At 44.3% G+C, this 24,082-nt stretch overlaps 1 protein-coding gene across 2 annotated transcripts; it reads right to left on the minus strand.

The window, feature by feature from the left end:
• Positions 1-14,070: 14,070 nt before the first annotated feature.
• On the minus strand, positions 14,071-18,575 carry LOC139582587 (mRNA decay activator protein ZFP36L1-like). 2 transcript variants are annotated; one of them, XM_071412719.1, is made up of 2 exons: positions 18,442-18,575; positions 14,071-17,006 (listed from the first exon to the last, which is right to left on the minus strand). In XM_071412719.1, exon 2 carries the CDS (start codon positions 16,995-16,997, stop codon positions 16,023-16,025), a length of 975 nt encoding a protein of 324 aa, XP_071268820.1. In that variant the 5' UTR covers positions 16,998-17,006; positions 18,442-18,575; the 3' UTR covers positions 14,071-16,022. The 2 variants fall into 2 exon arrangements, with proteins under 2 accessions (XP_071268820.1, XP_071268819.1); XM_071412718.1 differs by having other exon boundaries at positions 18,351-18,538.
• Between the last annotated feature and the right edge of the window lie 5,507 nt (positions 18,576-24,082).

A 24,082-nucleotide genomic window follows, 5' to 3' on the forward strand; every position in this document is an offset into this window, starting at 1 on the left:
CAATACAGCAAATGAAAGATAAACATCTTGTTAATCTACCCATCGTGTCCGATTTAAAAAATGCTTTACAGCGAAAACACAACATATGATTACGTTAGATCACCGCCAAGTCCAAAAAACACACAGCCATTTTCCCAGCCAAAGATAGCAGTTACAACAAGCAGAAATAGAGATAAAATGAATCCCTAACCTTTGATGATCTTCATCAGATGACACTCATAGGACATCATGTTACACAATACATGTATTTTTTGTTCGATAATGTGCATATTTATATCCCAAAATCTTAGTTTACATTGGCGCCATGTTCAGAAATGCCTCCAAAATATCCGGAGAAATTGCAGAGAGCCACATCAAATAACAGAAATACTCATCATAAACTTTGATGAAAGATACATGTTTTACATAGAATTAAAGATACACTTGTTCTTAATGCAACCGCTGTGTCAGATTTCAAAAAAACTTTACGGAAAAAGCACACCATGCAATAATCTGAGACGGCGCTCAGATATAAATAACATTTCTCTGCCATGTTGGAGTCAACAGAAATACGAAATTACATAATAAATATTCCCTTACCTTTTGATAATCTTCATCAGAATGCACTCCCAGGAATCCTAGTTCCACAATAAATTGTTGTTTTGTTCGATAATGTCAATTATTTATGTCCAAGTAGCTACTTTTGCTAGCGCGTTTAGTACACATTTCCAAACGCTCGTGCAAGTCCCGCATAACGTTGGACGAAAACTTCAAAAAGTTATATCACAGGTCGAATAAATTGTCAAACTAAGTAGAGCAGGGGTGTCAAACTCAAATACCCAGTGGGCCAAAATGTAAAACCTGAACAAAGTCGCGGGCCAACATTGAACAAATTAACCTTTTAATATGGACCCAAACAAGTTTTGCTTTAACATTGAATATGTGTGTCGTCTAATGTTGTACTCCTTACTTACAGCCACGTTGACTCCAAAAACAAGACAAACAGGTTTGTCTTTTACATATGTAAACAGATATTCTGCCTCCCACTTGTCCAGAAAGCTCCTGTTTTCTGCCTTTCTTTTCGCCATTTTTGGGAAGGGATAGCGCGCTGACAGTTGTAGCGTCTATGTTGCTATGACTACTGTCACAGAGGAGAGGGCGTTTCTGGGTCCTGTCCTGATTGGCGCGCGAAAACAACAGCAGAGCATTATGGGATTCGTAGTATTAGCGGTGAATGCGCTGTATAATACCGGCGGGCCAGCTCTAGTAGTAATTTGGTATTGTCTCGCGGGCCAAATATAATTACCCCGCGGGCCAAATTTGGCCCGAGTTTGACACCCATGAAGTAGAGAATCAATCTTCAGGATGTTGCTATCATATATATCCAATAACGTTCCAACCGGGGCATTACTTCGTGTCTGTAGAAGTTATGGAACGCAAGGCAAGCGCATGACCAGGAACTGGCAATCTGCCAGACCACTGACTCATTCCCCTCTCATCCGGCCCCACAACACAGCATAAACTTCATTCAACGTTCTACAGACTGTTGACATCTAGTGGAAGGTGTAGGAAGTGCAAACAGATACATATCTTACAGGGATTTGAACAGGCGATGAGTTGAATATCGACCAGCCTTAGAATTTCCACTTCCTGTTTGGAAGTTTACCTGCCATATGAGTTCTGTTATACTCACAGACATAATTCAAACAGTTTTAGAAACTTCAGAGTGTTTTATATCCAATATTAATAATAATATGTATATATTAGCATCTGGGACAGAGTAGGAGGCAGTTCAATTTGGGCACGATATTCATCCAAAGTGAAAATGCTGCCCCCATCCCTAAAAAGTTCAAGAAGGATTTTTAAGCCTTGAGACAGTTGAGACATGGATTGTGTATGTGTGCCATTCAGAGGGTGAATGGCCGAGACAAGTAGGTGCCAGGCGCACCGGTTTGAGTGTGTCAAGATCTGCAACGCCGCTGGGTTTTTCACGCTCAACAGTTTCATGTGTATCAAGAATAGTCCACCATCTAAAGGACATTCAGCAACTTGACACAACTGTGGGAAGCATTGGAGTCAACATAGACCAGCATCACTGTGTTCCTAATGTTTTGTACGAAATATCACGTCAGGACTCTGTGTGTATTGTTTTGTTAGGTATACTGCAGTGTTGGCGCTAGAAACATAAGCATTTCGCTGCACCTGCGTTAACAGCTGCAAAATATGTGTACGTGACCAATAACATTTGATTTGACATCTCAACGGTTTCCACTCAACAGCGTTGCTGTGAGGGAGTTGAAGAGCTGAAGGGGGGGGGCGCTCCAGAGGCATTGTATAACCCATTCTGTAACACCTCTTAGGTATAGTAATAGCTATAGCTATACAAGACCTATTCAAGACAATTACTGTACTAAGCCATCAGCATACATACAGTAAAGGGATCATTTATAAACCTCCAGGATTTCCCATTGATACAGAGTAGTGATTCAGTGCGGCTTACTTCCTGATGTCTGGGCCATGTCCGTGATGGAAACAGAAACAGGTGGGAGAACGGCTAGGTTTGGTCCTGGCAGGGTTCAGAATAGTCTCCTGGGTTCCTCATTGTCCTGCTGCTTCCCTTTAAGATTGATTCTCCTCAATGGCTTTTTGTTCTCAGGACAATCACCTATTACTATGATTTCAGCCCTTTTCTGGAGCAAGATGATCTTTTGAGACTAAAGAGAACAGTTTTTATTGTTATCAAAAGCTAAATGTGGGCCGTGAGGATCGGGCAGCAGGACACTGGCTGGGTAGGGTGTCTTCATTAGTAGGTAAGATACAGTATGGTAGCTTCAACAGGTTTAGATCTGAACCCTTTTTGTGGTGAAAGTCACTACAAAATCATTCCTATCCTCCATCATTCTAACCACACCTAGATGCAGGCGTTCATCACCTTTTGAACTTCCTCCCAGCTCCACAGAAGTTACCAACTAGAGACGCCATAGTCATTACCCACCATAGTTATTACCCACCATAGTTTTTACCCAACAGCGACACCATAGTTATTACCCACCATAGTTATTACCCAACAGCGACACCATAGTTATTACCCAACATAGTTATTACCTAACAATGACACTACATTTCTGAACCCACAATCCTATGCTTTCTGAACTCAGCTCCGTTCCTCCTGATGAAATGGCAAAACAAATAGATGTTATATAAAATTGAAAAAACGATGACATCAATAGTTCTGGAAGTAGTAATCCATCTCGTTTTTCTTTGGGTCGGGTTTTATTTTGAAAAGTCTGTTTGGGACCAACATTTTCTGTAAGAGAGAGAGAAAGAGAGAGAGAGTGTGTGTGTGTGTGTGTGTGTGTGTGTGTGTGTGTGTGTGTGTGTGTGTGTGTGTGTGTGTGTGTGTGTGTGTGTGTGTGTGTGTGTGTGTGTGTGTGTGTGTGTGTGTGTGTGTGCGAGCATGCGTGCGTGTGTATTGGGGGAGGGGCTTGGAGTGTGTGCGTGCGTGTGTGTGTATTGGGGGAGGGGCTTGGAGTGCGTGTGTGCGTGCTGACGTGCGTGTGTATTGGGGGAGGGTGTGCGTGCGTGCTTGTGTGCGTGTGTGTGTATTGGGGGAGGGGCTTGGAGTGCATGAGTGCGTGCCTGCGTGTATTGGGGGAGGGGAGTGCATGAGTACGTGTGCGTACATGCGTAAATTTGTCAGCTTGCACGCACATGTCTGCTTACAGTATGTGTCTGTCTGTGTCTTAGTGTCTATAACATTCCCCTTTTTGTGACAATGTTCTCAAAATACCATGAACAATACAGAGTGTACAAACATTAGGAACATTGACATTGAGTTGCACCCCCTTTTTGCCCTCAGAATGTCAGGGCATGGACTCAAGGAGCCGAAAGCATTCCACAGGGATGCTGGCCCATGTTGACTCCTATGCTTTCCACAGTTGTGTGTGTGTGCGTGCGTGCGTGCGTGCACGCATGCAAGCAAGCACAACCTACCTACCTACCTACCTACCTACCTACCTACCTACCTACCTACCAGACCAACCTACCTACCAACCAGACCAACCTACCCACCAACCTACCTACCAGACCAACCTACCTACGACATACCAGATCAACCTACCTACCTACCTACCTACCAACCAGACATACCTACCTACCAACCAGACCAACCAACCTACCTACCAGACCAACCTACCTACGACCTACCAGACCAACTGACCTACCTACCTACCAGACCAACCGACTTACCAGACCGAGGTCAGGGTTTTATTAACCCTTTATCAGTTCCTGTGTAGGCGAAAGAAGGATTGGTCATAGTTCTATTGCAATGCCGCTATCTGTCTTCTCTGTCTGGGGTGAAGGACAGGGGAAGCTACTGTAGTTCAAAGAGTTTGCTCTGGGGGAGCCTGATAGGAGTTCCAGCCAGGCAGATCTGACAATGTTTCATAGCAGTAGTAGTACTCAGTGTTAGGAACAGAGGTGATGAAAGCCAGAATCTCTCATATTGTCACGCCCTGACCATAGTTTGCTTTGTATGTTTATATGTTTTGTTTGGTCAGGGTGTGATCTGAGTGGGCATTCTATGTTGTATGTCTAGTTTGTCTGTTTCTGTGTTTGGCCTGATATGGTTCTCAATCAGAGGCAGGTGTTAGTTGTTGTCTCTGATTGGGAACCATATTTAGGTAGCCTGTTTTGTCTTTTGGTTTGTGGGTGTTTGTTTCCGTGTCAGTGTTTGTCGCCACACGGTATTGTTTCGTTTGTTCACATCGTTTATTGTTTTTGTTCCTGTGTTCAGTTTTGGATTTATTAAAAAGACATGAACACTTACCACGCTGCGCTTTGGTCCTCTATTTCTCCCGAAGACGATCGTTACACATATACACAGCTGAGCAGATTTCCTCTTGGACACCAATCAGTGACTATCCTATCCTGTCATGATCCCACAGGACAGTACAGTATAAAACATATTGTACTAACTCATCCCAGACTCTGGACCTTTCACCACCAGGCGTTGGATCTTAATTTGACCAGTATTGTTGCATCAAAATAATCCTGCAGCAACAGTATTTGAACATTTAGTCCATAACGTTGCTGGATAGCTGGTTAGGCTATTATCTGGCCAAAATGACGCTACATGAAAAGTACAAAACTGTTAATATAACCTCGTGTTTGTGTGGGTTTTGTGCGAATGCATGTAAATCATGAAGCTCATCTACATTTCCTGCGGTGCAGGAATATTCTCAGCAACAAAAGTGATCAAATTAAGATCCTACATCTGTATGTACAGATGTGTCTCCCTGGCCTGCTCAGTGGTGGGATGTAAGTACTAAGTAGTGACGCTCTGTGTGCTGTGGCTGCTGTGTAATGGCTTATTGTGTAGAGTGGTGGCCAGAGCCATGTATTTAGAGAGTTGGGACACTGATGCATTTACATGACACTACAACATTCTAATGGCAGCCATAGTCCCAGTCGTTATTCACGTAATAATAAGGAATTACCCTCGACTACGCCCAGAAATTGGTGAAAACAAACACGCTTTCCTACTGACCTCCATTTTAAAAGCAGCTTTGTCGTAGATTTTCTTTTGTTACACAGAAATAACAAAACATGCCGTAAAGCTGCTGTGTTGTTCAATATACATGTAACCAAATCAAAAACGTACGATTCACAATGCTCCCATGCAGGGAAGAGCGAGAAGAGCCCTGTGGCTTCAGGCTATTCGCTGTGGGCGAGTGGGAAATGTGGGGACGCAATGATTCCAGTAGGCTATACGTAGCTATGTGTGTGGAATGTTCCAGTTGGTAGCTAGCTAACACTCAAGTGGCTAACGTTAGTGCCTTCATGAAAAGGGGCCTGAAGGAAGCTCTACAATACTACAAGTTTCTAAGTAGTGAGAATGCTAGGGCGCAGGCAATGTTGAAAATACATCTTTAGACATGTTGTACTTTTCTTCAAATGTAGGTTTGTAATTGACTAAAACAAGCAGACAAGAAAATTGCATTAAAAAAAGCTCATTTTTGCTGTGAGCCAATGGGGTAACCTAGGTAAACATTAACATTACACAGGGAATATTTAAATAATGCTTTGTAACTGAATGTTTAGAACTCTCCTGTCCATGGGGGGGGGGAGTGGACAGGTTTCACACACACAATCATGGCCCTAATCTCAGTGGAAGATTACCTGGGAGAGTTTACCAGGAGACTGAAAAATGCCGTTTCAGTCAGCTACTAATTGACAGGATTCCTGAACCTCCCTTTGGTTGGAAGAAGACCCATCAATCTTCTGCTGACACTAAAGGACATTGAGAGGTCGTTGCTATGGTGCCCATTCCCATGACTTCTGTTTCCATGGCTCCTCCTGTGCCTTAAGAGGAAGTTTGGCTGGTTAGATGAACAATGGTGTTATTTTGGCTGGTTCTTCCTATTTCTGATGTTTTCCACCAACACTTACCTCTATACACACACTCTGTGTGTGTGTGTGTGTGTGTGTGTGTGTGTGTGTGTGTGTGTGTGTGTGTGTGTGTGTGTGTGTGTGTGTGTGTGTGTGTGTGTGTGTGTGTGTGTGTGTGTGTGTGTGTGTGTGTGTGTGTGTGTGTGTGTCTACATACATCATACAGTAGTCGCATGCTTTTGCTTGATGTGTGTGTGTTCTGTTATAGCTCAATGCCAAAGAGAAGAGGAACAGCAATAAAGTATTCATAAGTATCAAAAGGCAGTATGTTTGTCTTTCTAGTCATATGCTTTGTTCCAGAGGCATTATTTTCACTGTTCTGGGTTCTGTCAACTCGCCCAATTAGAACGTTCTGTCAAGTCCAAACGCACCACTATTTCACTTGATGGGCTCTCAAAGGGAAAGAACAGGAGTGAGGTATGATGTGTGCTGCACACAAACACACACCGCTAGTATCTGTCATAGGTGTGCAGTGCTAACGGCTATGCCAGTCTGTAGCGGTTTGTTGGAGAAACCGGTGCTGTTGAGTCTTCGCTTAGAGTGTTTAGACAGGACCACAGCCTCAGGGACAGACAGACAGCACTCCCTCACCGGGGTGTCAGCTTTTGTTTTCCTTCAAACACCCTTATGATGGTTGGAAAGCTGACATGTTTTTACAGGTAGTCTGACTGGGTACAGTAGACCCAGAGGCAGTATCTCACTCATCCCACCTTTTCCTAGAGCCTAATCAGTGCCAAGACCGCACATCTCATATCACTGTTCCTCCTCGCACCTGCTTATTTCCCCCAACGCTGCCGTCATAGACAGTCAGAAGCGAGGAGTTATGACACGGCCTGTAGGAGGCTGGGAGCACCCCGTGACTGGACTCCAGAGCTCCGCTCCTACAGGTGGACTTGGCCACGACAGCACTGGTGTCTTGGAAACAGCATGTCACATAATGGCTGAAGAATTGGAGCAAGTTCACAGGGCTGGGAGAGAGGGAGCGAAGTTCACAGGGCTGGGAGAGAGGGAGCGAAGTTCACAGGGCTGGGAGAGAGGGAGCGAAGTTCACAGGGCTGGGAGAGAGGGAGCGAAGTTCGCACACTCCGTCTGTCTGAATCAGCTCACCTCTTTCACTACACTGTCTCCTGCCCAATGAGAAACAGAATGAGAACAGAACCTGGGTGAGATAGATGGAATGGCCCCCCTGCTCCATATTCACTCTGCTTTTGTTTACGTTTTCCTGGTTTGACTGGCGCTGGACAGACGGGCAGCTCAGACGGCGCTGGGCAGACGGGCAGCTCAGATGGCGCTGGGCAGACGGGCAGCTCAGATGGCGCTGGGCAGACGGGCAGCTCAGATGGCGCTGGGCAGACGTGCAGCTCAGATGGCGCTGGGCAGACGGGCAGCTCAGACGGCGCTGGGCAGACGGGCAGCTCAGACGGCGCTGGGCAAACGGGCAGCTCAGGCGGCGCTGGGCAGACGGAAGACTCTGGCCTGCTGAGGCGCACAGTAGGCCTGGTGCGTGGTGCCGGAACTGGTGGTACCGGGCTGGGAACACCACTGGGCGAGTGCGGGGAGCAGGAACAGGACCCACAGGGCTCTGGAGACGCACAGGAAGCCTGGTGCGTGGTGTTGGCACTGGTGGTAGTGGGCTGAGGACAATCACCTCAAGGCGAGTGCGGGGTGCTGGAACTGGAGACCTGGTACGTGGCGCCGGCACCGGAGGGCTGGTGCATGGGGCTGCCACAGGAGAGCTAGTACGTGGGGCTGCCACAGGAGAGCTGGTGCGCTGAGCTGGCACAGGACGTGCAGGGCTAGGGAGGCGCACAGGAGGCATGGTGCGTGGGGCTGGCACAGTCTTCACCAGATGGCTAGCACGCACCTCAGGACGAGTATGGAGAGCTGACTCAGGTGACATCAAATACCCGACACGCTCCGTCGGGCGGATGTCGTGCCTCATGCACCAAACCAGCACCTCCCTCATAACTCTCTCCTCCAATCTCCTCATTAACTCCTTTACTGTCTCTGCTTCGCTCACCTCCAATACCGCCCTGACCGGCTCTGGTTCCATTCTTGGCTCCTTACGGTAAGCAGGGGGAGTTGGCTCAGGTCTGACTCCTGACTCTGCCACACTCCCCGTGTGCTCCCCCCAATAAATTTTTGGGGCTGCCTCTCGGGCTTCCAGCCGCTCTGCCGTGCTAGCTCCTCATAATGCCGCCTCTCTGCTTTTGCTGCCTACAGCTCTGCTTTGGGGCGGAGATATTCCCCTGGCTGTTCCCATGGTCCCTTGCCGTCCAGTATTTCCTCCCAAGTCCAGGAGTCTTGTGTTTTCGGCCGCTGCTGCTGCCGCCCGTTACCACGCTGCTTGGTCCTATTGTGGTGGGTGGTTCTGTAACGGCTTTCTTCTGTGGACGAAGGATCGGACCAAAGCGCAGCGTGGTTAGTGTTCATCATGTTTAATTAAAGCCAATAAACGTGAATACTACAAAATACAAAACAACAAAATGTGAAAAACCGAAACAGTTCTGTCTGGTGCAGACACACGAAGACATGAAGACAACCACCCACAAACCCCAACAGAAAACAGGCTACCTAAATATGGCTCCCAATCAGAGACAAACGACTAACACCTGCCTCTGATTGAGAACCATATCAGGCCAAACACAGAAACAGGAAAACTAGACACACAACATAGAATGCCCACTCAGCTCACGTCCTGACCAACACTAAAACAAAGAAAACACAAAAGAACTACACAAGCATCATCAGACTGAGCTTGTTGTCATTGCAGGCAATCTCAACGCTGTGCGTTACAGGGAAGACATCCTCCTGCCCTCATGTGGAACCCTTCGTGCAGGCTCATCCTGACATGACCCTCCAGCATGACAATGCGCCCAGCCATGCTGCTCGTTCTGTGGGTGATTTCCTGCAAAACAGGAATGTCAATGTTCTGCCATGGCCAGCGAAGAGCCTGGATCTCAATGCGCACGTCAGGGACCTGTTGGATTGGAGGGTGAGTGCTAAGGCCATTCCCCCCAGAAATGTCCGGGAACTTGCAGGTGCCTTGGTGGAAGAGTGGGGTAACATCTCACAGCAAGAACTGGCAAATCTGGTGCAGTCCATGAGGAGGTGATGCACTGCAGTACTTAATGCAGCTGGTGGCCACACCAGATACTGACTGTTGCTTTTCACCCCCCAATTTCTGTTAGTCACATGTCTGTGGAACTTGTTCAGTTTATGTCTCAGTTGTTGAATCTTATGTTCAAACAAATATTTACACATGTTAAGTTTGCTGAAAATAAACGCAGTTGACAATGAGAGGACGTTTCTTTTTTTGCTGAGTTTATAATATATGCCATTTTGCAGACGCTTTTGTCCAACGCCATTCTCTACCAACTGAGCTACAGAGGAGGTATGGACATCTGTCGGTTTGTTCTCCTCGTTCTCAAACAGGGTAAAACAGCGAATAGAGATATCGCAAAGTCTGTAGCAGCAGCAGAAACATTACTCAACTACAGAACTGGCCTCTTCTCTTCCCCTGCAGCTGCACTTCTTAAAGGCACAGTAACCCTCCTTCACAAGTCATTACCATGAAACAGGAATCACTGATGTGTGCTAAGGGTTTGCAGCACTTGAGAATGTGTTATACCCTGTCCCTCAGGCAACACCCACCCACTCGTTGAAACAAGTACACTTCTCTCTCTAGTCAAGTTTCGTGACTTGGGTGTGTTAAGTCATTAACAAGTAGTGGTTTGGTTTCTAGGTTACAATCACAAAAGGGTTAAAGATATTCTCCTGTACTTTTGTTTACATTTTATTATATACCGTAGTTCTGAAAGTAGCGCTCATGAGCTAAAGGTGGTCCCCGAAAACTGCGAACTGCGTCACACATGTGCAGATGTGTACCACGTCATTGCCCTCTCTTGTTCTGCTGTGTGTTCATCTTGTTTTTATTTCTTTCTTTGATTTATTTCACCTTTATTTAACCAGGTAGGCTAGTTGAGAACAAGTTCTCATTTACAACTGCGACCTGGCCAAGATAAAGCACAGCAGTTTGACACATACAACACAGAGTTACACATGGAATAAACAAACATACAGTCAATAATACAGTAGAAAAAAGAAAAATCTATATACAGTGAGTGCAAATGAGGTAAGATAAGAGAGGTAAGGCAATAAATAGGCCATGGTGGCGAAGTAATTACAATATAGCAATTAGACACTGGAATGGTAGATGTGCAGAAGATAAATGTGCAAGTAGAGATACTGGGGTGCAAAGGAGCAAGATAAACAAATAAATACAGTATGGGGATGAGGTAGTTTGGTGGGCTGTTTACAGATGGGCTATGTACAGGTGCAGTGATCTGTGAGCTGCTCTGACAGCTGGTGCTTAAAGCTAGTGAGGGAGATATGGGTCTCCAGCTTCAGTGATCTTTGCAGTTCGTTCCAGTCATTGGCAGCAGAGGACTGGAAAGAAAGGCGGCCAAAGGAGGAATTGGCTTTGGGGGGTGACCAGTGAGATATACCTGCTGGAGTGCGTGCTACGGGTGGGTGCTGCTATGGTGACCAGTGAGCTGAGATAAGGCGGGGCTTTACCTAGCAAAGACTTGTAGATGACCTGGAGCCAGTGGGTTTGGCGACGAGTATGAAGCGATGGCCAGCCAACGATAGCGTACAGGTCGCAGTGGTGGGTAATATATGGTGCTATGGTGACAAAACGGATGGCAAGGTGATAGACTGCATCCAATTTGTTGAGTAGAGTGTTGGAGGATATTTTATAGATGACATCGCCGAAGTCGAGGATTGGTAGGATGGTCAGTTTTACGAGGGTATGTTTGGCAAAATGAGTGAAGAATGCTTTGTTGCGAAATAGGAATCTGATTCTAGATTTAATTTTGGATTGGAGATGCTTAATGTGAGTCTGGAAGGAGAGTTTACAGTCTAACCAGACACCTAGGTATTTGTAGTTGTCCACATATTCTACGTCAGAACCGTCCAGAGTAGTGATGCTGAACGGGCAGGCAGGTAGGGCAGCGATCGGTTGAAGAGCATGCATTTAGTTTTACTTGCATTTAAGAGCAGTTGGAGGCCACGGAAGGAGAGTTGTATGGCATTGAAGCTCGTCTGGAGGTTAGTTAACACAGTGTCCAAAGAAGGGCCAGAAGTACACAAAATGGTGTCGTCTGCGTAGAGCGACATCATTGATGTATACAGAGAAGAGAGTCAGCCCGAGAATTGAACCCTGTGGCACCCCCATAGAGACTGCAAGAGGTCCAGACAACAGGCCCTCCGATTTGACACACTGAACTCTATCAGAGAAGTAGTTGGTGAACAGGGCGAGGCAATCATTTGAGAAACCAAGGCTGTTGAACCTGCCAATAAGAATGTGGTGATTGACAGAGTTGAAAGCCTTGGCCAGGTCGATGAATACGGCTGCACAGTAATGTCTTTTATCGATGGCGGTTATGATATCGTTTAGGACCTTGAGTGTGGCTGAGGTGCACCCATGACCAGCTCTGAAACCAGATTGCATAGCAGAGAAGGTACGGTGGGTTTCGAAATGGTCGGTAATCTGTTTGTTGACTTGGCTTTCGAAGACCTTAGAAAGGCAGGGTAGGATAGATATAGGTCTGTAGCAATTTGGGTCTAGAGTGTCTCCCCCTTTGAAGAGGGGGATGACTGCGGCAGCTTTCCAATCTTTGGGAATCTCAGACGATATGAGAGGTTGAACAGGCTAGTAATAGAGGTTGCAACAATTTCGGCAGATCATTTTAAAAAGAGAGGGCCCAGATTGTCTAGCCCGTCTGACTTGTAGAGGTCCAGGTTTTGCAGTTCTTTAAGAAGATCAGCTATCTGGATTTGTGTGAAGGAGAAATGGGGGAGGCTTGGGCTAGTTGCTGTGGGGAGTGCAGGGCTGTTGACCGGGGTAGGGGTAGTCAGGTGGAAAGCATGGCCAGCCGTAGAAAAATGCTTATTGAAATTCTCAATTATTGTGGATTTATCGGTGGTGACAGTGTTTCCTAGCCTCAGTGCAGTGGGCAGCTGGGAGGAGGTGCTCTTATTCTCCATGGACTTGTGTCCCAGAACTTAGAGTTCGTGCTACAAGATGCACATTTCTGTTTGAAAAAGCTAGCCTTAGCTTTCCTAACTGCCTGTGTATATTTGTTCCTAACTTCCCTGAAAAGTTGCATATCACAGGGGCTAATCGATGCTAATGCAGAACGCCACAGGATGTTTTTGTGCTGGTCAAGGGCAGTCAGGTCTGGAGAGAACCAACGGCTATATCTGTTCCTGGTTCTAAGTTTTTTGAAAGGGGCATGCTTATTTAAGATGGTGAGGAAAGCACTTGTAAAGAATAACCAGGCATCCTCTGCTGACGGGATGAGGTCAATATCCTTTTTAGGGAGTGTTTGATAGTGATGAGGGGTGGTCTTTTGACCACAGACCCGTTACGGATGCAGGCAATGATCGCTGAGATCTTGGTTGAAAACAGCAGAGGTATATTTGGAGGGCAAGTTGGTTAGGATGTTATCTATGAGGGTGCCCGTGTTGTTAACTGTCACTCAAATGGCGAGAGCCTGAGCTCATTGGCTATAACCTAAAATGCTAGGGAGCTGGCTCACGTGGGGGAAAATGGTGCAGCAGAGCTTCCAGAAAAGCAGTCGCTTTCAAATTAGGGATTTAGTGGCTAATTGAGGTAAGACAGTAATACTGCTCAGATTTTGGGAAACCTTGTTCTGAAAACCGAACCAACAAGGTCTTAGCTGCATCATGAGGTAAGAAGTAAGCAAAACAAGATGTTTTTAGCTTTGCAGCTCGGCGTACTACAATGAAAGACCCACTGTTTTGCTTCAAGTTTGTATTGACTTAGGAACACGGCTGCTCCATTAGTCTAACTTGTCTCTGTGAGGAAATTAGAGATAAGACCAGGCCTCGGGGGGCCCGGCCCTGGCTTTGCCTAGCGTGGAATAACAAATAAACTGAACCCGCAATTCATCAGCTGTAACAGGCCTAACTGAGGGACTGGGGGGAGAAGAGAGAATTAGGGCCAAAACACATGGGAGAGTCAACACCATAAAAGCTCAAGTTTCCTACCTTACAGTAACCATGGTGACGCAGCCTGTGAAAGCCTGATCTAGGTCCTCGAGATAGGGAGCAACACTGAAAGTTTGTTGCTGTTCCTCGGTTGCTTCTAATCAGAGTAAAGCAGCCCACCAACAATAGTTTGAGGCCCTGAGAGAACAGAAGTTAAATTTCCTGTCTTGGAAATGTTTTCCTGGAAAACAGTTTAAGTAATTTTGTTTGACTGTATTTGGGGTTAGGTTAGCTACTTGGCCGTGCTCAAACCCAAGCCTTTCAAACCAAGTTCCCCAGTTTGCTGGTGTATAGACGTGAGAATAAGTCGAAGATATGCGGTAGGATACAAATAATCTAGCACTGTATCACCAACATGAAATCTATGGTCCCCATTCGATGCCCAGCCCAAATGAAGCCAGCTCCTAGGACACAGGCTGCTTTCCCCACAGAAACTATTTTCTCACCGTTGTCATGTGATGAGTGTTGCCATTTAATGATTACATCAAAAACAATGAAAAGATTACAATGAACATTTTCCCAACCTCAGCCGCAAACAGCCCTTGTCAATCAGGAAGACAGACGTTCAATAGAAATATGGGTTTTATTGGTTTAAAGTTTAAACTGCAATCTGTCATTACAAAAATAATACATGAGAATGAAGAAGACTATAGAGAACAGCAACAGCTGCTAAAAAGAGAATACATTCACCTGTTGATTGACGTTAACCCTGTTTAACCTTTATTCCACTACAAGGGGTTTAGGCTTAAATCTGCTCTGTGTTCTAAAACGTGTGATAAAGGCACACTGCTTGGGGATACCTGGAATGTATTGATAGGTACTTAAATGGGAATGACTGGTCCAACAAAAATGACCAAAACAACATCACCCTATTTGGTAAAAAAAAGCTAATAAATGTGTACTGGCATTGTGGAATTTGTGAGCGTCCATAATTAACTAATTCAAGACATTTCCATTTGTTGTTAGCAGCATAAAAACGCTGGTTATATAGGCTAAGAGTGACTTAAATACTAAAATGTATGTTTGTCCTGGTCAAAAGAAAGTGAAATAACAGGAAGGGGACTGACACCCAAGTCTGCATTCTAGAGAACCTTGTAGAGCTGCTGCAATCCACAACTGGAAGGAGGATTAGGATAGAAAACACAACCTGAACACCACAGTTCAACATCAGGGAAGGGGAAAAACAATAAATACAACGAAAATAACTTTAAATTAAGATTAACTTTCTAAATAAATCAAAGTGTAGTTACAAAACAGAAAAATGTAATTGCTGTATAATATATTAACTGTCGAAAAAAAAAAAAAAAAAGTCTTCAATCAATACAGAAGATCATAATTTAACATAAAGGAAAATATATTCTATTGTTTCATTATCAAGATAAATACAAAAAAATGCCTTAAGATCAGCAATAAATACATTCTGATAAGTTAAATAATCAGTGACAAGGAAAAACCTCAAGGTTTTCAAAACAAACTAAACAATAATGTTGAACAAGGTGGAATTAATGGAAGAGCTTTTCACTCAGATTTTTGACAGAGGGGTCCTCTCAGTCAGCTATTAAACTGGGTGGTGGGGGTCCTGGGAGACAGGACAGGCCAAGCTCAAATATTAATAGGCCAGAGTTTACTCATATGAACAGTCCTACTCCTCCGACCTTCAACACGACTACAGATAGACATTTTCTAAGGGCACCACAGATTACTCTTATGGGTTGTGATCATGGTGCCAGAGAGCACATATCAGCACCAAAATAAAATTTGAATTCTCCCCCCCCCCCTTATTCTAAACAAAAGTCATCTGTGCGTTTGTCTAGTCTCATATCCAAAAATTACACAATTCAAAAATAGAGGGGCAGGAAAAAAAGTGGGATCATTAAAAGTAACCATTGTAGTCCCACAGGTGTCTTGGTACACATTGATCGGACATCACCAAGGCACTTCATCAGAACTGATTGTCCAATAATATTTTTGCTGGTTTAATTTTAAGAAAAAAGGTGACCCATTATAAATGGAGCACTGATTTGTCACAAGTCCTCTCGAGGCGTAGAAGGATGAGAGGTTTGAAGATAGCTGTGGCACAGGCAGCAATGGTCACGTGACGATATGCAGAACTGCTATGCACCAAAACGACAGGGGACTCGTGACATGGGACACACTGGAGCTGTCACTGACATGTTCTGATCCATCTCTTCTACCGTTCACCGTTATTGTAGCCCTTCACCCAAGGATGACTTGTCTTGAACTAGTGTTCTCATGTTAACCGCTACGTATCACGATTCTTTAGTGACCATTTGGGTCAAATAAAAGACACCTCTGTTCATTGGCTAATCGGATTAATCTGAGATGAGGAGGGCAGGGGGGAGCGGAGGTTCCTCTGCAGAGGAGGAAATCTGCTTTTTGATTGGACTAAGTGGCTACAACACTGCTGCATAGAACTACCATGTCCACTTCTGGGTTGTAAACAAGGTGAGGGACGGGACCATGGGGGGGGGGGGGGGGGGGGGGGGGTGTAGACACTAATCATCAGAGACGGAGAGCCTGCTGAAGATGGGCAGGCGGCGTGAGGCGTCCAGGCTGGGGGACTCAGAGCCGCTCTGACTGCTCTGGTAGCCCTCCAGGTCTGAGAGAGAGTCCGGGGGACTGGCGGGAGACTCCGACATGGGCCGGAAGAAGCAGGGGGCGGTGGGGGAGGGCGTTGCCGGTGTCAGCAGACCAGGCTCCAAGACAGGGAGGCCCCCCCCTAAGCTGGGCCCGAACAGGTTGGCCAGCTCCTGGCTGGTGTAGGTGAAGGGTTTGTTGGGCCAGTCACTCATGTCCTCATCGGTGGAGATAGGTGGCGGGGTGACCGAGGTGGGGCTGACCTGCAGACCGCCCTGGCTCGGGAAGCCAGCGAAGCTGAAGCTGTGCTGGAGGCGAGGGCGCTCCATCTTGTTGAAAGTGGAGAGGGGTGGCGGTGGGCCGCGGCGCTCCTCTGCGTTGTGGATGAAGTGGCAGCGCGGGCCATAGGGGCAGAAGCCCATAGTGTGGAAGGTGCGACACAACTCTGTCTTGTACTTGGGGTGGCGGCTCAGGCTGCGCAGCTCTTGCATGCCGTGGGCAAACTGGCACTTGTCACCATACTTGCAGGAGCCATTCTCCTCGAAGGGCCGGCACAGCTCCGTCTTGTAGCGGCTGGAGTTGACCTGCTGCTGGCCCTGTCCGATGCCGAGAGCTTGGAGCTGACTGCCCGGCTTGAGGCGCTCCCCGGTCTCTGAGAAGGAGCGATCTCGGAAGCAGTTCTCCTTGTTTTTACTGCCGCAACCACCAATCAGGAGCGAGAAGGGGTCCACCTTCAGACTGTTGATGAACTGGTTCTGGTTGAATTTAGCGTTGGGAAGGGTGACTGAGTCACAGTTCTGCAACAGCCCACTGCCCCCCACCGCCTTCCTGTCCAGCAAGGAGGAGCCGTTGTTGTGGGGCCCACCGAAAGTGTTGTTGTTGTAATTCAACATCTTATTGTTCTGCAAAGAAAAGAACACAGTCACATAAAAATGTAGATAAAGTGTCAATGTCAATCAGTAGTGAATGAAAAAAAATAACGTTTTGATCTAGCAGTACTTTGACCGAAGTTACAGTCCAGGCCTTTTATTACTTGCATTGAACAGAATATTCATTCTACTAGGTAGCTCTTGAACAACAATATAGAAAGACTCATCTCCATAGTCACATGGTAAAGACAAATGGGCTACTAACAAACAAAAAGCACTGCCTAACAATTATGGCCTTATTGCTGTCACATGCACATACTATGCACAAATGCTAGTTACATAGATAAGACAATCGATTAAAAACTTTCAGCAGATGTTTACTGGTTATCTATTTCAAAAGGGATATAGATAAACAGTATTCAAATGCTGACATGTTACTTTCAGATCCAATATGTTTTCAAACTGAGGCACAGCTGTTTACAATTCGTACTGAGTGGGGATTGCCCGGTTACTCAACCCTGCACCTTAGAGGCTGCTGCCCTATATACAAAGACACGGAACACTGGTCGCTTTAATAATGTTTACATACTGCTTTACTCATCTCACTTGTGTATACTGTATTCCATTTTACTGTATTTTAGTCAACGCCACTCCGACATTGCTCGTCCTAATATTTAGATATTTCTTAATTCCATTATTTTACTTTTAGATTCGTGTATTGTAGTGAATTGTTAGATACTAATGCACTGTTGGAGTCAGGAAAACAAGCATTTCGATACACCCGCAATAACATCTGCTAATTATGCGTGTGACCAATAACATTTGATTTGATTTTGATTGCCATTTCTCTGCGCGACACAGCTTTTCAGCAAGGCATGCATTGCACACGTCAACGGCGCAAATGGTTGCAAGAAAACTAGTAACTATCGTTAGTGTTGAATCCGCCTGTTCATCAAATAATTTTCAATACCATGTGACGTGAACCCATAGTTTGATGGCAAAGCGTTGTATTGTCAAATAATCGTTTGTTACTACATAACTATCTAGGTAACATTTAAAATGGTAATGTTAGATTGTAAGCTTGCGACGCTAAGCACTCTTATCTAGACCCGAACATAACATGTGACATGAACAGCGACAACATAAATTGCCTGCTAAGCGAATTATTATAAATGTACTGAATTGTTAACAGCCATTAAGCACTTTATACTTTGTCACCTACATGCCATGCATACAGCTAGTACTCACTGACGTTTGCTGAACAATCCCGAAAAAGTTAATGAGTTAGCTAGGCGATGATAAATTAGTTAAACAATTAGCTAGCCAGGTACGTTAGCTTCAGCCCTCCGCTCAAAGCAATCAATGAACATTCGTTACCTTGTTCACGTCGGTGTATTCTAAGAAAGGAGGAACGATAGTTGCTGTCATTTTTGTTGTAACTATTGTAAAGAGAAAACAATAAAGTTACCTAAAACACAGGGCTTGTGGTTAGTCCAGATTTAAGTGTCCTTTCTGCCCTGCAGAGAGCCCCCTCTATCCTGCAAAAGTTGAGCGCAGTTCCCTTTTAAAACGCGGCATGTATGCATGGTTATGTTGGCTGGGAGGGGCCTGAGTTCGATTGACATATGAAAATGTGGCAGCAGACCTGACTAATTCTAAAAAATATTTTTGTGTTTAACAGGCCAAATTACACATTCTGTTAACATCTGACTCCAGAGTGATCTGTGATTGCAAATTGTAGTCTGACATTTCAGATTTACCCACGAAAAAATGCTGCAGTTTACTATAGAATACTACAGTACTTACTATATAATTATGTAGTATACTGTAGAATACTATACTACACACGGTGGTATCCACAAAAAAACACTGTAGTAAATACTACAGAAATGTATGCAAAAACACTACATTTGTGTAAACTATATTAAATAGTACAGTATTTCATTTGCATGTACCCTGCCCATCCCCCCCACCATATCCCAGTTTGTGAGTGAGAAACCTACTTTCCAAGTATTTATGATGTCAAATAAGGTAATCTCCTTACTGCTCTCATTCAGAGGGGTTGGGTTAAATGCAGAAGACACATTTCATTTGAATTTATTTAGTTGTACAACTGACTAGGTATCCCCCTTTCCCATTATACCATATATTGTGTTCCCTACAGGTTATAGAAAAGAGCAGAAACTCTCCCCTCACAAAAAAAGTCTGCAGTTTTGATACTGCAGTAAAAGTGCAGTAGCTGCAGTCGACTGTGGTATTTTGGATGCAATAGTTGCAGAATAACTGCAGTGTACTGCAGTTGAACGGCAGTAATACTGCACTGTAACTGCAGTTACACTGCAAAATTACTGCAGTAAATGTTTTATTTATTTTGGATGCAGTATTTGCAACATACTGCAATTATACTGCACTCTAACTGCAGTTATTCTTCAGTGTAGAGGTCGACCGATTAATCGGAATGGGCGATTAATTAGGGCCGATTTCAAGTTTTCATAACAATCGGTAATCGGCATTTTTGGACACCGATCATGGCCGATTACATTGCACTCCACGAGGAGACTGCGTGGCAGGCTGACTACCTGTTATGTGAGTGCAGCAAGGAGCCAAGGTAAGGTGCTAGCTAGCATTAAACGTATCTTATAAAAAACAATCAATCTTAACCTAATCACTAGTTAACTACACATGGTTGATGATATAACTAGTTTATCTAGCTTGTCCTGCGTTGCATATAATAGATGCGGTGCCTGTTAATTTATCATTGAATCACAGCCCACTTCGCCAAACGGGTGATTTAACGAGCGCATTCGCGAAAAAAGCACTGTCGTTGCACCAATGTGTACCTAACCATAAACATCAACGCCTTTCTTAAAATCAATACACAAGTATGTATTTTTAAACCTGCATACTTAGTTAATATTGCCTGCTAACATGAATTTCCTTTAACTAGGGAAATTGTGTCACTTCTCTTGCGTTCTGTGCAACAGAGTCAGGGTATATGCAGCAGTTTGGGCCGCCTGGCTCGTTGCGAACTGTTTGAAGACTATTTGTTCCTAACAAAGACAGCCAACTTTGCCAAACGGGGGATGATTTAACAAAAGCGCATTTGCGAAAAGGCACAATCGTTGCACAAATGTACCTAACCATAAACATCAATGCCTTTCTTAAAATCATTACACAGAAGTATATTTTCTTAAACCTGCATATTTAGTTAAAAGAAATCCAGGTTAGCAGGCAATATTAAACTAGGGAAATTGTGTTACTTCTCTTACATTCATTGCACGCAGAGTCAGGGTATATGCAGCAGTTTGGGCCGCCTGGCTCGTTGCGAACAAATTTGCCAGAATTTTGCGTAATTATGACATAACATTGAAGGTTGTGCAATGTAACAGGAATATTTAGACTTATGGATGCCACCCGTTAGATAAAATACGGAACGGTTCCGTATTTCACTGAAAGAATAAATGTTTTGTTTTCGAAATGATAGTTTCCGGATTTGACCATATTAATGACCTAAGGCTCGTATTCTGTGTGTTGTTATGTTATAATTAAGTCTATGATTTGATATTTGATAGAGCAGTCTGACTGGGCGGTGGTAGGCAGCAGCAGGCTCGTAAGCATTCATTCAAACAGCACTTTCGTGCGTTTGCCAGCAGCTCTTCAAGCATTGAGCTGTTTATGACTTCAAGCCTATCAACTCTCGAGATTAGGCTGGTGTAACTGAAGTGAAATGGCTAGCTAGTTAGCGGGGTGCGCGCTAATAGCGTTTCAATCGGTGACGTCACTCGCTCCGAGACCTTGAAGTAGTTGTTCCCCTTGCTCTGCAAGGGCCGCGGCTTTTGTGGAGCGATGGGTAACGATGCTTCGAGGGTGGCTGTTGTCGATGTGTTCCTGTTTCGAGCCCACGTAGGGTGGAGGAGAGAGACGGAAGCTATACTGTTACACTGGCAATACTAAAGTGCCTATGAGAACATCCAATATTTAAAGGTATATGAAATACAAATGGTATAGAGAGAAATAGTCCTATAAATCCTATAATAACTACAACCTAAAACTTCTTACCTGGGAATATTGAAGACTCATGTTAAAAGGAACCACCAGCTTTCATATGTTCTCATATTCTGAGCAAGGAACTTAAACGTTAGCTTTTTTACATGGCACATATTGCACTTTTACTTTCTTCTCCACCACTTTGTTTTAGCATTATTTAAACCAAATTGAACATGTTTCATTATTTATTTGAGGCTAAATTGATTTTATTCATGTATTATATTAAGTTAAAATAAAAGTGTTCGTTCAGTATTGTTGTAATTGTCATTATTACAAATAAATAAATAAATTTTAAAACAATAGGTCGATTAATCGGTATCGGCTTTTTTGGTCCTCCAATAATCGGTATCGGCGTTGAAAAATCATAATCGGTCGACCTCTACTTCAGTGTATAGGCAGTAAATACTACAGTACTGCAGATATACTGCACTCTGAATGCAATCTTTTTTTGTAAGGGTCCATTCAGAACCTGTTATGTTTTTGGTTGGGGATTCAATAACACCTCAAAGAAAAGCCAGGTATGTTGTGTCAGTAGGGTCTTCTAGATGAACTGTTGGTCGAAGCACGTTTGTTTTTCTTAGTAATGAAAAACTGTTTCATGATTTGGTTTGACAATATTCTCTCTGATATTGTGTGTGTGTGTGTGTGTGAACGTGCGAAATAGAGCGAGATGGAGAGAGAGGCGGTTAGATTCTGCCATATTGGATGGTGGTCACCACAGTGTTGCAGCAGTCAGTTTATTTTCATCCAGTTTTTGGTTATTGGTTTGAGTCCTCATGGTGTATGAGAGGGACATGCACATACTTTCCATGGTTTTCGTAGAATTATATAATCCGTAACTTCCTTCAGGGCAGGGAAACCTATGCTTGTATTTCCCCAACCAAAAACATATAACACAACTCATGGCATTAAGGCCTTGTACATTACTAGGGCCCTATGTTGTGGTTGATCATGTCACATGACCTGGATTTGAAACTTGATTTTTAAGCATTTTCCAGAAATGAGTGTTAGACCAAAAATGAAAACAATTGCCTGAGGACAGTGATGGACCATCTGACAGTTTGGGGACAGTTTGATGAAAACAGTTTAAATAAAGGTTCAAATACAGGTCGCGTGACATGATTAGCCAAAATACAGCGACGTAATTATCACACCTGTTCACAGTTTTTCCTAACCTCCAAAATAGTATAAGAGATAAGAGATGTTATCAAGTGATGAAAAAAACGAAGTTTCAATCCAAGGAACATTTAACTGAGACGTTCAAGGTGATTCATTAGAAATAATAGTAACTGCTGTCACGTCCGTTGTTGGAATGAGACCAAGGTGCAGCGTGGTAAGTGTCATCTTTCTTTATTTGATGAACACCAAAAAAACAACAAAATATAAACTAATGTAACGTTCTGCAGGCTACACAGTAACTATACAAAATCAAGATCCCACAAACTAAGGTGGGAAAAAAAGGCTGCCTAAGTATGTTCCCAAATCAGAAACAACGATAGACAGCTGCCTCTGATTGGGAACCATACCAGGCCAACCAAAGAAATAGGAAAACTAGATTGCCCACCCAAATCACACCCTGACCTAACCAAATAGAGAAATATAAAGGCTCTCTAAGGTCAGGGTGTGACAACTGCCCACTGTGCACACACTGGTTGTTGTGAATGAATGTTGTTTCCACGAAATGTCAACTAAATTACGTTGAGCCAAGGTGGAATAGACGTTGAATTGACGTCTGTGCCCAGTGGGTGGAGGACAACTGGCCATGACAAAACACAGTGCTGCTTAATTCCCCATGCCATGCAGGAGGATGATAGCTTTGTGTGGAAGGTGCTGGTTTGCTTGAGGCCCTAAGGAAATATATCATGTAACATGCTGCTTCCATATTCCACTGCAATTTCAACATCTCTCTCCGTGTGAGCCTGGTACCAGAGAGACCAATGTATGCTTTGACACGCACGCAGACACACACACACAATGTAGGCCTACATTTTGTCATTGGTGCTGTGTGGAGGGTACGCTCAGAGGGACAGAGTCATCCTCATGCAATGTGGGCGACTGAATCTTTCAACTATTTACATTTGGTTTTGTAAAAATAAAGCATTCTCCAAAACATAGGAGGCAAAGAAGATCTGATGTGGAAAATTGTTGATTTCTGTGTTAGAGTGTCTAAACATGCTTTTATAGTACAAAGGGTCAAGGATTCACTGACCAATGATCCAAAAGCATCAGTGTGAAATGATCTGTAGTGATGGCCAAGTCTGACTGATCTCTAGTGATGGCCAAGTCTGACTGATCTGTAGTGATGGCCAAGTCTGACTAATCTCTAGTGATGGCCAAGTCTGACTGATCTATTGTGATGGCCAAGTCTGACTGATCTGTAGTGATGGCCAAGTCTGACTGATCTGTAGTGATGGCCAAGTCAAATGGATTAATGTTTGCTGTTTAGTAAGACGACCCATTAGGCTTGACTTAACTGGTCCTCATCAAATCAATGAAACAGGCTGTGTGGAAAAAGCCATTATGTCAATTTGTTGATTAAATACACAAATGATGTAATTACTTTCAGAGAATTGAATGTAGGACAGGAACTTATTCCTCTGTGAGAATGACAGCGTTTGAAAATTACCAAAAGAGTTATGGTGGCGCATACAGGATGAACAGATTATCTAAAGAGGGGGAGAAAGTGAGCACAGAGGAGTGTAGATAGTGTAAGAGTGTAGATAGTGAAAGAAAAATTGTGTTAAATGTTGCTGTTCTGGTAGCTGAGGAATATAAGGTAACAGCTATAGCTACAGTATACTGCAGTATCTGGTCGTTGTCCCACAAAGCTTGCAATGTGCAGATTTCAGGAAGCAGTAATCCAATTGTACAAAACCACATTACGAGTAAACCATCTTTCTCTCTCCTCTCTCTCTCTCTCTCTCTCCTCTCCCCCTTCTCTCTATCCCTCCGTACAGTCTCCATTTCAGTCTCCCATGGCAATCTTCCGACCATAATGTTTTGCTTCACCAGAGCCCAGAGACCTTGGCGCAAAGTGTTGGACGCCTGACACTGTTGACATG

Source organism: Salvelinus alpinus, chromosome 8, assembly GCF_045679555.1.
Source record: "Salvelinus alpinus chromosome 8, SLU_Salpinus.1, whole genome shotgun sequence".
In the NCBI taxonomy this organism is placed as follows: domain Eukaryota; kingdom Metazoa; phylum Chordata; class Actinopteri; order Salmoniformes; family Salmonidae; genus Salvelinus; species Salvelinus alpinus.